The 16,439-nt window shown below is 38.0% G+C and overlaps 1 protein-coding gene across 3 annotated transcripts in view; it reads right to left on the bottom strand.

Moving 5' to 3' along the window:
- Positions 1-16,439, bottom strand: part of LPIN2 (lipin 2) — an 85,552-nt gene that overhangs the window by 34,472 nt on the left and 34,641 nt on the right. For 2 of the 3 annotated variants that reach the window (XM_043558405.1, XM_043558403.1), the window contains exon 2: positions 6,645-6,845. In XM_043558405.1, coding sequence (XP_043414340.1) covers positions 6,645-6,836 — 192 coding nt within the window. In that variant the 5' untranslated portion in view covers positions 6,837-6,845. Of the gene's footprint in view, positions 1-6,644; positions 6,846-10,708; positions 10,716-16,439 lie in introns of those variants that run through there. The other variant, XM_043558404.1, reaches the window with a different exon arrangement.

The raw sequence follows: 16,439 nt of genomic DNA, 5'->3' as shown, positions 1-16,439 counted from the left end.
CTAATCTTGCTAAGTTATTTTACAAAGAAGACATGTTAGTTCTCAATGTTCCTAATGTTTTAAATTGCAGTGTACTAAACACCAACTTACTATTTTTCATTTTCTTACACATTTTTAACTGACAATAGAAAGTTTTTACAAAAATTTGTAAAATTCATGGAAAAATCCTAATTTTTCTCAGTTATTAAGTTTGCTTTGGGTTTTGACTTGCCCAGTCATTTTTTCTATGTATATATTTTTTATGAATAGAATTTATTGTCAAATTGGCTTACATATAACACCCAGTGCTCATCCCAACAAGTGCCCTCCTCAATGCTCATCACACATTTTCCCTCTGCTCCAACCCCCATCCACCCTTAGTTTGTTCTCTGTATTTAAGAGTCTCTTGTGGTTTGCCTCCCTCCCTCTCTGTAACAATTTTTCCCCTTCCCTTCTCCCATGGTGTTCTGTTCAGTTTCTCAAGATCCACATATGAGTGAAAACATATGATATCTGTCCTTCTCTGACTTATTTCACTCAGCATAATACCTTCCAGTTCCATCCATGCTGCTGAAATCTGCCCAGTCATTTTAATGATCTATACGACCATGCAAAGTAAGGACTGTTTATATATAATATTAAATACTACTTACCACTTAAAAATAATGTAGTCGTTCATCTGTAGACTGTGAATAAATGTTTTTAAACATCTTATAATAATAAATGAACACCAACTTTCGAAACTCTTACAGATAAACTTGTAAACTCCAGTTTTAGACTGGTTCAGGGGACATAAAAACGAAAGTACAGAAAAATGTAATACGTATATAAATAGAGTAGTCCACAATTTAAGTGTTCTTAACTTTGCAAAACCATTGGGTTTTTCCCAGTGAGGACCAATTAATTATCCCTTCTGACACTGAGTGCTGGGTCACATCAGGTCAGTGAAGATCATTAACTGAAATATGTTGTCAAAATGCTTATTATAAAAATCCTGTTAGTAACATAACCACACTAAGGGATAAGGAATAAAACTAAATATTCTAAGACTAAAGACAAAAAGCACTATAAACAAATATTGTAGTAATTAAAAAAAATCACAGAGATGTGGGTAACAATTCTAAAACTATTTTATGTGTATTTTAGGATTGAACAAATAAGTAAACATATTGTAGGTAATAAGAGCCATGTTTCTCACTGTCAGAAAAAGAAGTTATAAATAAGGAGATGAGAAGGAACCTTCTAGGGATGGGTCTAGGAATCAGTGTGAACTCATAATTTTTACAGACAAATGTAGGTACACGTATTTACATACAGAGATTTTCCAGCTCTGCCTGCTGACAGGGCCTAGAGGCAATGACACCTCAGTAATGAGCACACCTAGTGACCAGATGCTTTGTTTCTAGATACGATTCTCTAATAAAAGGAACCACTGCTCCTCAGAGAAACAAAATAATTACATTCCAGGGCTGAGGCAGGTAAAGTAGATTCTTGTCAAATAGCTCATGGTGCCAAAAAGTACGGAAGTGCTCAAAAAATGATGGGAACATATCAAAAGGACTCAACCTGAAGGAGCTACCTACTAATTGCCAAATCTGGGACAATTTGAGCAACTACATAATGATAAGAATGGATTATAACCCAAAGAGTAAAATTAATATTCAGAAGTCCATACTGATCTGAATAAATAATTGAATAAGTAAACAGAAGGATAGCTCTTTGATACAGCAGAATTTCAGTTAATAAATGGAGTAGAAAGGATGGAAAACAGAAAATCATTTGGCAAACACCACAGTAATAACTACTGCAAGCAAAATTCATCAATGTATGCTAAAATCGATGGGTGGAAGTACGATGAAAAACAGTATATTTGCACAATCTCCAAGTTTCTTCCCACAAATAAATTTTTAGACGAGGAACCTAGTAGACACCACTAACCAAGGGATCAAAGTTAACATCACCAATAATGAGATACGGCACCATGATGGGCTTCCTAAGATGATATACTGAGAAGGGCACACTATCACTCTGTGTTATTCTTCCCCAAATGAGAAAACATCAGACAAACTCAAACTGAGGGACAATCTACATAATAACCATTCTGTCCTCCTCAAAAGTCAAGGTTGTAAGGAAAGACAGAATGGTTACAGAATATAGAATGAAAGTAATGTGGGATCCTGGATAGGATCATAGACAAAAAGACCATAGTGAATCTGAATAAGGTCTTTAGTTAATAATATTATACCAATGTTAACTGCCTAGTTCTGATAAATTGTACCACGGTCATGTGAAATGTCAACAGTAGGGGAAGAAGTGGGTGACAGATATAGAAATTATTTAAAATACATTTGCAACTTGTTAAACATCTAAAATATAGGAGTTAAAAATATGCTAATGTCATTAAAAAACTGACTCAGAACAGTCACAGACTAGAAGAGACTGTGAGGACAGCTAAGTGTTCCATGTCATGACTACAGTGATGCTTTCATGAGTGCACCTATGGTAAAAGTTTTAAAATTATATCCTTTGAATATGTGTTACTGTGTTAATTACACAATGAAAAAAGCTCTTAAAAAAGGAAAAAAAATTTTAACAGAAAATGAGAATAGGCAACTATTAAATACAAAATAACAAAATCCTATGCAAAAGAAAATTCCTATTTAAGAAATGTTAACAAAATTATTATTTTGTAAGAAACTCATTTTTCTTTCACTTTTTAAATTTTTTTAAAATCTTTTTTTATTTTTGAGAGAGAGAGAGACACAGCGCAAGCAGGGGGGAACAGAGAGGGAGGGAGACACAGAATCTGAAGCAGGCTTCAGGTTCTGAGCTGTCAGCACAGAGCCTTATGCAGGGCTCGAACTCACCAACAGTGAGATCATGACCTGAGCTGAAGTCAGACACCCAACCGACTGAGCCACCCAGGCGCCCCGCCCCTCTTTTACTTCTTAAAAGAAAAGGGTGCATAAAATAAGTTTCCACAGGACAAACATTAATTCATTTCCCAACTAAGTTCTTCATGTTTTAGATTACTGTGAATATTCATGGCTTAAATAAAGCTGGGTAGGACATGGAATCTAACACTTCCAAAACCAAGTAGTGCGACAAATTCCTGGGCTAAAAAAATATTATTTTCAGGTTAAGTTTAAAATGTGTTTCATAATAAACTGGTTGAAGTCACATAAGCATCTCGAATCATCTATTTCCGAAGCAGCTCTAATAGCAGCAGCTTCTACATAGGAAAAATGTTTTCTAAGTTCCGTGAGGGCTGATGAAGTAAAGAAATAGATATATTTTCCTAGACTGTAAGAGCAAGGGGACTGGGAAAACTAAATTTGCTCCATAATGCCAAATTTTAGGCTTCTCAGGATGACTTAAATACTTAATTGCATTTTTTCAACTAGAAGTTGGACATAAAAATAATTGAAATTATCATTTGTTTATTGATTTGTGGTTGTATAAATTCTTTAAGTTAAATTACACACAAATTAAATATTAAAGTTATTTTACCTTTCATAAAAAAACATAACAGATTCAAACTAGTATCCTTCAAATGTTTCATCTTTGTAGGTTATCCATTTATCCTAGGGAGTTGGGAAAATAGAACAATGCCTCTTTCAGAATGCAGTCTGGTTTTAAACCATCTTAAAAAAATTCACCCTTCATTTATAGCCTGTCTGACTTTAGTGATCAAATATGACATTTTCCAATATGACTAGTCTCTTATTCTGCCTCTAAATGGAGTTTGGTTACCCCCAAATTAAATCTAACATCAAATTGCAGCAATACTAAGGGTACTAAAAGAATATGCCAGAAGCTCTTTAAGTAACAAAGCAAAAATATTAAGAAATATTTTGAGAGATGGCACCAAATTGGAATAAATGCTTCCCAAGGTGATTATTTTAAAGAGGGTACTCATTTTGATGTACTACTCCTTATAAACTGGTATCTAAAACAATATTCCTATCTACATAGTCTTACTTCCTACACTGTGGCTTAATCTTGCTCAATATATATGACTGAGATGTTGAAATAGAACTGATTTACTTTTTAGAAATACCTGCTATAGCAGACACTTGTTTTGGCATATCACTCTTCAGGTAAGAGTATCAGTGGTGTCCTCTGGAGATCTCCTCATCCTCTATTTCAGACAGTTTCAGGCATGGCTTCATGGGGCTGCTGTCCAAGCCAAGCCAATCAGTACATTCCACCCCAGCTATAGTGACTGGTCTGCAAGGTACATATGACTCAAGACTGACAGGGAGATTAAACACTGATACTTCTGTGGGAAGAAGCAGCTCTCTTTCCCCTAGGGTTGCTGAGTTCATGGGAAATAAGCCAGGAGGTACTGTGGCCATCTCGCATTAGAGAGAGCATACACAAAAGGAGACAGAGCTGAGAGGTGGGCAGAGACAGGGTTCTGGTTAACACCCTCAAAGACCTGATTAATTCAAATGCTCCTGGACATTAGTTATGCAAGCCAATAAATTCCCTTTTGCTTAAGCTAGTGCGAGATGGATTTTTGTCACCCACAATGGAAACTTCCTAATACACTGGATTATTTAACTTTGATAAGTAATCAAATCATTAGTTTTGCATTAAATCAACAAAATTAGTATTTTAAAAACAGCAACTGCAGGTTTACCTTCTGAAATTCAACTCGGGTTATGAAATATACTGGGAGTAGTGGTGTTCTATCAAACAAAAACATACCAGTGACAGTGGGAAAATTATTATATGGTATCTCCCTAACCAGAAGCTTTAAGATGATTATGATTTCCATTCCAGGTGCCACCATTATAGGTGTCACCATAATTGGGGTCTTAGTGTAAAATCAGTGAGTAGCCTTCCCTAGTCCAAACTGACCTAATTATTTTAATCCAAACTGCCTGAGTATCTCAAGGCAGACATGGTTCTGGTTTTACTGTCGCGGGAAAGCTGTGTTTCAGTCAAAGAGCCAAATTTCTGCTCAAACACATCCTTTGAGCTCCTAGGGGTACTAGCGCAAAAGAAATTTTCCCTTTTCCTGTGTCTCATGGACAGACTATTAAAATCCAAGGGTTTGACAAGATACAGAATACAGTCATTTGGGTAGCCTGGTACTGAACTTGTACTTTCTTAATTAGAGGCACACAGCATGTAGAAAGAGGTATGTTGTCTGTCCGGTCACCATTTATAGATACACAAATGCTTACATATAACATCAGCCTGCAGATTCCATTCTGAAAGGCCAAAAGACTTAACCAATCTACTGATCAAAATCCAGATCATAGAAAAACAAACAAAAGTGCCATATAAGCCATTTCCTGAATAGATCCTTGCACAACTAATGGGAAATTTCAGCGCATAAACAATTTTGTACAGATTCTCCCAAAGCAGATAAAAACTGAAAGTACTATATGTTAGTGTTACTGGCTAGAAATAAAAAATTCCAAGAAGCTAAACTGTGGCTAAACACTGTTTTGCAAGGGAAAGTTTCCAAGTTACTAAGTGAATTGCGACTGCTTTTGGTTTCCAAAGAGTGAACAGAGGCCGACCATACAAACCCTGCCATCCTGCAAGGTGGTTCTCCAGTGAAATACTGATTTATAACACCTCGGAAAAAAGATGTGTGTTTTGAGGGCGGGGGGGGGGGGGCGCGGAGGGGGGGGCAAGTGGGGAGAATATATAGTTGTGTGCAACCCATAAGCCTTTTCTTCCATCCCCCAAAAAACTTAAGTTTAATTAAAACACAAATTTCTATTTTAAAGAATAAGATTAGCTATGCAAAATAGCCAAAATCTGAAAACAGATGATTCGAATTATGCCAGTGGTCCTCTAACATCTAGTTCTGTGACCCAAAATGGTGTAGATCTTTCATTGTGCTTTATAATCCTGACAAAATCTCCCTCCATTGTTTAGGTAAATAATGTGGGGTAAGAGCAGAAGGGTAAAAAAATAATACCATGTACCTGCAAAGTTTTATTGCTAGCTCAATTTTCTAACTTGATTGACATCAAATATACTAACATGTCTTACCATTGTTCCAATATTTGAAGGAGAGAGGATGTAAGAAAAAGGAAAATACAAATTATCTTCTTTCTAAATGAACCTTCCCTGAAATAAAACTAAACGCCAACAAGCCCATGATGTGAGTTTGCATTTAGTAAGATCTGGAGACAAGTCCTGGTATCACTAACAAAATTTAGATACAAATAAGATTCAACAGCTTTCTCAAAACAAGGAAAACTAGCATTAATTTTACTTAAACAAATGTAATGTATTCTTGATTACCTCAGTCTATTCCATTCATAAATGGTATGAAGCCACTGCTCTAAATATTTTAAAGTAGTATATAAGGTAAAGAAACTTTTTCTAAATATACCTAACATTCTCCATTTACAACTCCAGTTTCTCTATTTTGCTCCTCTGAGCTGCAACAAATGGGATTATCAAGATAATTTTCAGCTTTTTTTCCCCCTTGGAGAGACTTTCTATGCTTATGAATTCAGCAGCAACTTCAAAATAAAACATAAAGGCTGACTTCTCATATGATTATCTTCAACATTACACAGGTTTTCCTTAAAAAAAAAAAAAAAGAGCCAGAGAGAGTACACAGGAACAACTTATTCTGTTCCCATCTAACCTTTCACCCTCCTTGAGAACAAGCTGTCTCCTGTACTCACCACTTTCTCTTTGGATCTCAGGACTCCCAGCTTCCCAAATCGAACGTGAAAAGGCGAACACTGATAGGTGCCATCCTGCTGTCGCACCACAATGACATCGATGCAGCCAGACAAAGTAGCTTGGTTAATGCCCTTGTAGAGTTCCTTCACAGTGACAATCACCTGCCCAGCCAGCTGTCCCACATAATTCATGGTTTGAAACTACAAAAGACAGGGGAAAAAAAATAGATGAGACAGTAACACTGAATCTGTGGATCTAATGACAGAGAAAAAAACAGTGGTGATTAAAAGTGTATTGAGCATTTGTATGTCATATTAGATATTGTTAACTGTGCTGATCTTGAACCAGTTAGTCTCATGCTACCACTGTTTTTACACAATTCCACACAACGACAAAATCAGATGGTTCTCCTTTGTATCATGAGAGGCTGTCCCAGCCAGGGCCTGAGACATGCCACTAATTCACTTCTCTCCTCACCCCAGCTGGGTTAATTTATTCATTCTTTAGACATCTATTTAACTGTCATTCCCTCAGAGGAGCCAGGTTTGATTTTCTTTTGTAGGGCTGATCATGATTCTAATATATTAATTATCTGTGTACTGTCTGTGCTTCCTGCTCCAACTCAAATTCCTTCCCCAACATTGCCAAACTGTAAAATTCTAAGTTCCCTTTCCTTTTCCATCATCATGGATTCTGCTAGCTGCCAGCAGGGGTGTCCCTCTGAAATTTAGAACCTGCACAGAACCACCAAAGAACCCGGACTACCACCACTGACCTCTTGCCCAAGATCACTAGGAACCTGGGGCAACTGCATCCACTCTGGCCACAGCAGCCAAGCAGAAAAAATGACCAAGGATCACATTTGGGAGAAACCAGAAAATCCACTGTTTCTGCTGAAGACAATTAAATGAGAGATGAATTTTCTACAAAACTCTACAAAAACTGAATATGGTTCAGAGGCATGCTAGATTAAATAAACAAACTCTGGATGAGCTAGACTGGGTCTAACCTATTTATAGTGTTATTTTTTATCAAAAATCCCCTCAGTGCTTGAACACAACTCACTAGAACATACATTCATGTTCTATAAAGTTCAAAGTACAGAAAAGGGTTTTAATCTTGTTGGTCAACTACAATTAACTAGTCAAATCGGGATCACTATGCTATAAAAGGATCCTCCAGAAAAGGTTAAAGATGGACATGAATGTGCACTTGACCCAGGCTGCAGGGTCGCTAGGAAATGCTTGCTTCCTCTGCCCCACATCCGCTGTGGCTGAGGCTAGGGCTGGCTTTATCTGACCACAGGTTGGGGCGCCTACCATATAGTATGCAATGAAGACCAGCAGGGAAGTCTCCTTGAATCCCCCTCAATTCTTTTACTAATTAGAAAAAAATAGCTCTTTAGTCCTAACGTTATCAAGTTTCATCTCCACTTATCAAATACCACCACATTTCATTCATTAGACACCAACAACCCTAGTATTATGTCAAAGTACAATTCAGCAAGTCATTCGCCTGGGGACAGGAGGGATATAGACCAAACAAGAGATCCTCCGTGGCTCTGGCTAAGCCAAAGGCCAACTTTCACTGAACCAGAGAAAAGACAATTTATTCTCCAGATCATTCCTCATAAACACATCTGTCTCTTTACTTCCAACTTTTCAGGTGCCTTAAGCTTGAAGTTACATGCACAGAAAAGCTACCAGAGATCACATTCTATGTTGTGAGAGAAGTCCAAAGCTGAAATGGGAGAAAGAATGCTACTCCAGTGGGAAAACTTAGGGGTGTGCTAAGACATGTGCCTCCAGAGAAACTCACCCTACTCCTCACAGGTGAGCGAGTGCCTGCTGGCAGTGCCCAGATTGCACTCAGACATTTTTTCTGCTCTTATACACAGATGAATGTGTAATCAAGACCCATCAGTTTTACACTACTGAGCACAGCCACAATACTTTTACCCCGGAAAATTTTTTGAATATTTTAAAGCTAATGTTACAAAGGCCCCAAAATGTACCTCCAGAAGAGATGGCTCTGAGGATGTAAACTGGCTGCAAAATTTACTACTAAATAAGGTAGTATCCTTTATAAAATAGTTGCAAGTTAGTTTTGATTTTGGTTTTAGAATAATTCATTAGGTAAGGCCAAATTAAGCATATACCAAGTGCCCAATAATTATTTCTTCAATGAATAAAGGATCAAATGAACCATCAATAAATGAGACAAAAAAAAATTAGAAACGTATGTAGGGAGGAAATACTGTTTCATCAGAATATTCGTATTACATCTCATTTTTAAAAATTAATCTTTTTTGTTTTGCAGTAACTATAGTTTTGCATGCATGCAATTTTAAGAAATACAAAGAGATCCCATGTATCCTTTAAGCCAGGTTCCTCCAACATCTTGTAAAATTCTAGTGCAATATTACAATCAGGGTACCAACACTGATTCAGTTAAAATTGAGAACATTTCCATCATCCTAAAGATCTTATTGCCACATACACCCAATTCCCTCACTCTCTCCTTAATCCCTGGAGACTATTAATTCTGTTTTTCGTTTCTGTCACTTTTGACCTTTTTAAGAAAGTTAGGTATATAACCTTTTGTCATTCATTGCCTTTTCCCTCTTATACTGCTATGGAGACTCATCCAGGTTGTTGCATGTATCAACAGTTTGTTCCTTTTTATTGTGAGGCAGCACTGTATAATACGGAGGTACCATAGTTTGTTTAATTACTCAACTGTTGAGGAACACCTGAGTGATTTCATGTTTTTGAGTATTACAGTTAAAATTACCATAGCACTCATGTATAGGTTTTTGTGTGAAAATCAATTTTCAAGGGCGCCTGGGTGGCTCAATCAGTTAAGTGTCCGACTTCAGCTCAGGTCATGATCTGTTTGAGCCTCACGTCGGGCTCTGTGCTGACAGACAGACCCTGGAGCCTGCTTTGGATTCTGTGTCTCCCTCCCTCTCTGCCCCTCCCCCGCTCATGCTCTGTCTGTCTCTCTCTCTCAAAAATGAATAAACATTAAAAAAAATTTTTAAAAAATCAGTTTTCGAATTGACTAGAATAATCCCCCCTGGGGATGTGACTGCTGGGTTCAATGAGAACTGCGTGCTTAGTTTTCAAGACACTGCCACCAGAGTCACTGTACCATTATACACCTCCACAAGCAATGTCCAAGAAATTTAATTTTTCTACATCTTTGCCATCATTTGGTACTTTTTTATTTTACCATGATGACAGGTACAGGTGATATTAGTTTTAATCTACATTTCCCTAATGGATAATGACACTGAACATCTTTTCATATGCTGACTTGCTACCTGAATATCTCATTATATTTTGTTTCATAAAAGAGCACTACCACTTAGAGGAAAAGAGAATAAACATCTTTTTGTTCCTTATTTCTGGGGTCATGGTGTACAATTTTTATGTTAGGAATGTCTCCAAAAACAAAGGTGAAATAAAATTTAATCTTGTATAGTTCATATTTTCACTCTCTTTTATCAGATGGTATTTTTTAGCAACCTAGAACTGTCCATCAGAATGTTCATAATATGTAATATATGCTCACGACATGCTTTTTGCTTGTCATGGCATGTACATTAATCAGCACCCAAGCAGTCCATCTTTGTATAACTGCTTGACTGACTGGTAGCCATTTAAAAATGAGCTTTGTTACAAATTTTTAAAAATTTCGTAACTAATTACATAGGCCTTTCCTTAAAAGAAACTGAAAAATGATAACTTTAAGCGTCCTCATTCAGCCATAAAACAAGTCTTATAAACTAAATGTGTAATAAGCTTACATCAACTAGAGCACAGAATCCAGATTTTAGCAGATATAAAACAATTGTTTATATTACAAAGGCTGGTAAAACAAAAGTAAAGGGACGCCTGGTGCCGTAACATTCACTACACCCTGGGAATGAGGGGCACAACTCTGCTAGGAGGAGCAGTCCAACTAGGTTGGGAGAGGGGGCTGCCCCATGGTTATGTCTGGAGGAAAAGCAGCTGGTTGTTATATGTGCGATATATTAACCAGTTTCATCCAGGGGCACCTGGGTGGCTCAGTCGTCAAGCATCGAACTTCAGCTCAGGTCAAGATCTCAGAGTTTGTGAGTTCGAGCCCCATGTCAACTCTGTGCTGTCAGCTCAGAGCCTGGATGGAGCCTGCTTCAGATTCTCTGTCTTCCTCTCTCTTGCCCCTCCCCTGCTCGCTGTCTCTCTCAAAAGTAAACATTAAAAAAAAAATTTTTTTTAAACAAACAAAAAAAACCTCAGCTTCTTCTTTAAGCATTACCTAGTACCATAAAACTTTATTCCTACATGTCCAGCTCAGCACTAGCCATAATAAAGCCAAGTTGAGAACAAATTCAGTCCTCTGACACCTGTCCTGGTCAATGCCTGGGAAAGTGGGACTCTGAACAAGGGCAGAAAGACAATCAAGTAACCCAGTCACATGTCAGGGATACACCTCATTGAAGAGACTATCTTTTGAAATAAAACAAAGATTAAAAAATACAGTAAAATAATATACATTGCACATTACTCACCATATTTTATAGTGAATGATGAGAAAAAAAAGAGAGGAGAAAATAAATTCAAGGACAGGGACAAAGAGACTAAGAAGGATGCAGAAAGAGATAAAAACTCAGAGAAAAAGCAAAGACAGAGTAAATACATAATCAGAAAGCAGACAGACATAAAGATGCCCACACAGAGCAATGTGGAACTGAAGGATGTTCATAGAGCAGCATCCCTATCTTCAGGCTCACAAGCACAGAAAAAAGTACAAAAATGCATTCTTAGAACTCAAAGTATTTATCTAGCCCAGTGTTTCAACAAATATCAAAAGTGCTTCTAGCACACCCCTGAAATATGGAAAGTTAATCATCAGAATAGCAGCAACTAATTTTTTGAGAGCTTACTATGTACCAAATTCCTAAGCGTATACATAATCTCAGAACCACTTTATGAATGAGTAAATATTATTTCTATTTTTAAAGATAATAAAATTAAGGCTTAAAACAGTTAAGCATTGTTATGGACTGAACCTCTCTCCTCCTCAAATTTGTATGTTGAAGCCCTAACCCCCCAAGTGAAGGTATTTGGAGGCGGGGCCTTTGGGAGACAATTAGATTTAGATGAGGTCAAGAGGGTTGGGCCTCTACGATGGGATTAATGTTCTTATAAGGAGAAAGAAAAACACCAGAGATGATGTTCTTTCCTCCTACCATGTGAGGACACAGTGAGAAAGTGTGCAAGCTACGAAGAGGACCCTCACTAGGAATTAAATTGGCCAGCACCTTATCTTGGACTTGCCAGCCTCCAAAATTGTGAGAAATAAATGTTCAGATCACCCAGTCTGTGGTATTCTTTATGGCAGCCCAAGCTAAGACAAGTATCCTCTTAAACAACATAATTGCCGCACTGTTTTTCAATGTTGGGGTACTTCCTGTTGACAAAGATTCATTCCTTTCACCAAGAAGTTGATAACCATATCAGACAGCCCTAGCATTATGTCCACTAGAAGTCACCATGAATCTTCTAAATACCATTATACACCAAAGAGTTTGTTGTGCAACTATAGGTCTCATCTATTCTGGGCTAAGCATTCTTCTAAAATGACTGGGTTTACTTTCACTTTTATGACAAACTAAAGAACTTACTCTAAATGGGAGATCCAAAACTAGACACAGTGGTGTAGATAGGCCTGACTAATATACAGTGTATACAATGTATAGTGTGTGTTTAGGTCCAGGCACTGGCTCCCATAGGCTAGGTTAGATGTTGGGAACTCCCGAGACAGGGAGGTACTTACTGATCAGTGAACTAAAAATGGGAAGAGTCGGAAGACAGAAATTAACTAACATACTTATTAGAAACCAAATGGCTCTTTATGTGTAAAATTCAATAGACTGAATTAGTCCTTCATGAATGAAGTGCCCACTATCAGATTTTTCTCATCAAAAATTTACAAGTAAACATACACTAGTATCTGGAATAAATGGGTAAAGATTTGCTTAGTAGCTTTTCCTGAGCATCAAAGAAACTAAAGCAACCCATCATGATATGTAGTAGAGATTTATAAATGGAATCTATCAGTAACGAGGTTCAAATACAGATCTTCTTTCTATAAAAACTGCTCAGAATCATTTAAAGGTGATATGTTCAATCAAAAACAATTTTTGCTAAAGAAAAGGGATATAGGTACTTATTAAAATACTGTAATTTCTAAATTGTTATCAATACAAAAATGGATACATTCTAAACACGTTTAAGTTTACCCTCGTATCTATTCAATGCTATTATTACTAGTTAGAAGTACAGCTACTAACAAACACAACTACAGTTGTTACATGTCCCTCATGTGTCAAGTGCTATGGAAAACTGTGTATTATCTCATGTAATTTTCACAAGTATCTGGAGTTTGGTATCAATATTCCCATTTATATGAGGACACTGAAGTTCGAAAGTGTCCAAGATCACCACAGTAAGTGGTGAAGCTGATATTCAAACTCAAGCCTCACTACAGCCTTACTGCATGTCTCAGTGATAGAAAAGCTCTAAAGCACTGATCTGAATGCCTTGATGAGACCCCACCCCCACCCCAGATTTTTTGCTGCAAGTGGGTTGCTTTTAGAACCTGGAATGTTATTTACTTAATACTACTTGGCCCTTCAAGTCTTTTCTGCACACTGTCATGAGAGGTAGCACTGACTACTAACTTGCCTGCTAGACCCACAATTCAAGATTAGGAAGTGGACTTCCTGGGAGATCATGTGTGGTTGGAGCTTATGGACAGAGATGAACTACTTTTGTCTAAGAACTTGCCCTCAACATTCTAACCTTCTGCTCACAGATGTGAGGAGTGTGCTGTGGGGGAACAGAAACTTCTAGAAACTTCAGTAAACAGACAGAACACGTTCTGGCTTACACCTATGCTCCTAGACCAAACTCCTCCAGGCACCAAAGCTTATATTCTGCCTTGGAGTAGCACTTAATATTTTTCAAGAACTTTCTCAAACATACCTCATTTGATCTTCAAAAAGAGAATTTAGGTTAAGTAAGGCAGACATTTTCCTTTATTTAAAAATAAAACTTTTTTTTAACGTTTATTTTTGAGAGAGACAGAGTGTGAACGGGGAGGGCCAGAGAGAGAGGGAGACAGAATCCGAAGCAGGCTCCAGGCTCTGAGCTGGTCGGTCAGCACAGAGAGCCCAATGTGGCGATTGAACTCATGAACCGCGAGAGCATGGCCCGAGCCAAAGTCGGATGCTTAACCGACTGAGCCACCCAGGCGCCCCAAGGCAGACATTTTTCATTCATTTTACATTTGGACTGAGACAAAAGGTATTTAACTTTCCATTACTATTCACTAGAAACCAGCTCTACTGCACTCGGGGTCCCAACCTTCTTGCTATTTCCCACCAGTAGCTTAAAATCATGGGGCTCTCAAGATCAGCTGGTAACCCTGAGGACAAGAGACCTGAGGCTGAACTCAAGTTGTACTTAAGACTACAGCTCTCTATGAATTCCAGAGTCTCTTAGAGGTGGCCAAACATAAGCCTGGAGGGCACCACTGGCTGAGAACTTTGCCTCTTTGAAAGTAGGAGATGAAAGAGCAATGGCACACACAGTAGCATCTGCTGCAAGCTTCTCCCTGGTCTGGGAGGTCAGGGGGTGAAAAGTCCCCCCAGAGGACTTGCCCACATCCTGTCAAGACATTCTCTAAAACATTTACTCTGTGCTTAGCAGACACTATGGGGATCACAAAGAACTTAGCTAGACCTATGTAACGGAAAACTATTCAAAATAGTGTCATCTATGAGTGAGCTCAGACAACTGACACTAAGTCTGACAAATAATCAGTCTTCCTGGAAAAGCCACCCGTTGGCCATTTAAACTCAAATAAATGTCTTACTTTGTACCACTCAGCTTTTTATCCCCCATGACAGCAAAATGGTAATTTGTTTAATTTTTCTTATTTTATAATTAGCTGCTTTTTGACTCTCACTTTATAAAATAAGAAACAGGAAATAGCTGCAGCACAAGGAACAGCCCTTGCCCTCGGTGAAGGAGAGGGCCTCACCCCCAGGGCTCCACTGAGGTCCATCTAATCTCCTTGAAACCAAAGTCCACGAGGAAATGTGATAGCTGCACAAATTTTACTGCTCCAAGTCTCCTCAAGATCAAAGCAGCTCCCTTTCTGTCCTGCAGAACAGGGTGGAGGTTGGAACAGGGCTCTCCAATGTGTCTATGACCATTTAGTCCCCATGTATAGAATGTGTAAACTAAAACCCAGGGTCTCCCAGCAAAATTCCTGAATAATGTACAAACAATTCAAGTAAGACATGGCACAGCTCTAAAGGCACAAGTGCAGAGAAGACAGAATCAGTAGGACCTGTGACAGACCCAAGGCAATGCTAAGGGAAAGGAAACAGCTGGCTAGGATCACGCCACAATTTCTAGACAGAGCTACATCTGGCATGTAGTTGGGATTCAGTAAATACTGCTGAAATATGGAACTTAAATATGGAAATAAAAAGGGCAGTTTTGGTGGGGAACTTCCTATTAAGGCTAAACTTCAAGAATTTTCACTTATTGCATTGGTTCAAAATTTTGTGTATATGAAAATCATCCATAACAGTTTTTCAAAAGGCAAATTTTCTTGAATTTTTTTTTGAAGTTTAATAACTGATTATAAAGATGAGCCAGGTTATGGAAGGATAGCTCTTTGTAAAAGCAAGAGATCCTATGACAACATTCCATGCCTACTTTTGCTACCTCCAAAATCAGTCTGTAATAAAATACATTACAAGAAGGCTTAAAGCCTTGGGTATTGTCTTGCATCTTTCTTCAGAGAAGATGTACAGGAAAGTTCTAGAAATATTTGAGCTGGCATCTGAATTCAAAAGATTCCTTCCTGAGAGACAGACTTAGCCAGGATGCGGTGTTCTTTGGAGGATCTAGTTTTCTAACCAGTACCCAGTAGATTGAGCTGTCTTTCTAAAGAGTAACCCTATTTTTTATATCAACTCCACTGTTTGAAGGCACAAAGGCCTTTTTATGTCTAACCAACTTTTTTCCTCTAAGTGAAGAAAACTGAGAAGGACCACAGTGTAGGTTAGTATTTCCAAAGACTAGATAGATCTCTGATCATAACAGAATCAAGTTTTGATGCTTAAGAGTATAGATTCCCAGACCCCCAATCTAAACACAAAAAACTAGAAATGGGGTCTTAAGGATTGGTTATTTACGATTCTGATAGGTATTCATGTTTGGGAACTAACTCAGTCTCTACTGCATGAACTTTCTCTTCCCAGTCCTGATTCAGCTTGAGCAAACCGAGTTGTTATGGGCTAACGTATGTATCCTGTCCTTTAACCGTATCTTATTACCTTGACCTGTAATCCAAACTTAATAGACCTTGAATTTCATATTTTATTTTTTTACTGTGTATTTTTGAGAGACACAGAATGCAAGTGGGGGAGGGGCAGAGAGGGAGGGAGACACAGAATCCAAAGCAGGCTCCAGGCTCTGAGCTGTCAACACAGAGTCCAATGCAGAGCTCGAACTCACAAATCATGAGATTATGACCTGAGCTGAAGTCGGACATCCAAACAACTGAGCAACCCAAGCACCATGAATTCCATACATTTTAAGAAACAAATAGCTGGCCTGATCATTTTATAAGACTTGAATTCTAGGACTGACAGTGGTTGTGTCAAAAACTCATTTACAACTTTTTTGTTGTTGTTGTTAGATTTTAAGTAATCTCTACACCCA

This window comes from Prionailurus bengalensis, chromosome D3, assembly GCF_016509475.1.
Source record: "Prionailurus bengalensis isolate Pbe53 chromosome D3, Fcat_Pben_1.1_paternal_pri, whole genome shotgun sequence".
Classification (NCBI taxonomy): domain Eukaryota; kingdom Metazoa; phylum Chordata; class Mammalia; order Carnivora; family Felidae; genus Prionailurus; species Prionailurus bengalensis.
The sequence above is the reverse complement of the archived record's forward strand: the minus strand, read 5'-3'. Positions and strand labels throughout refer to the sequence as shown.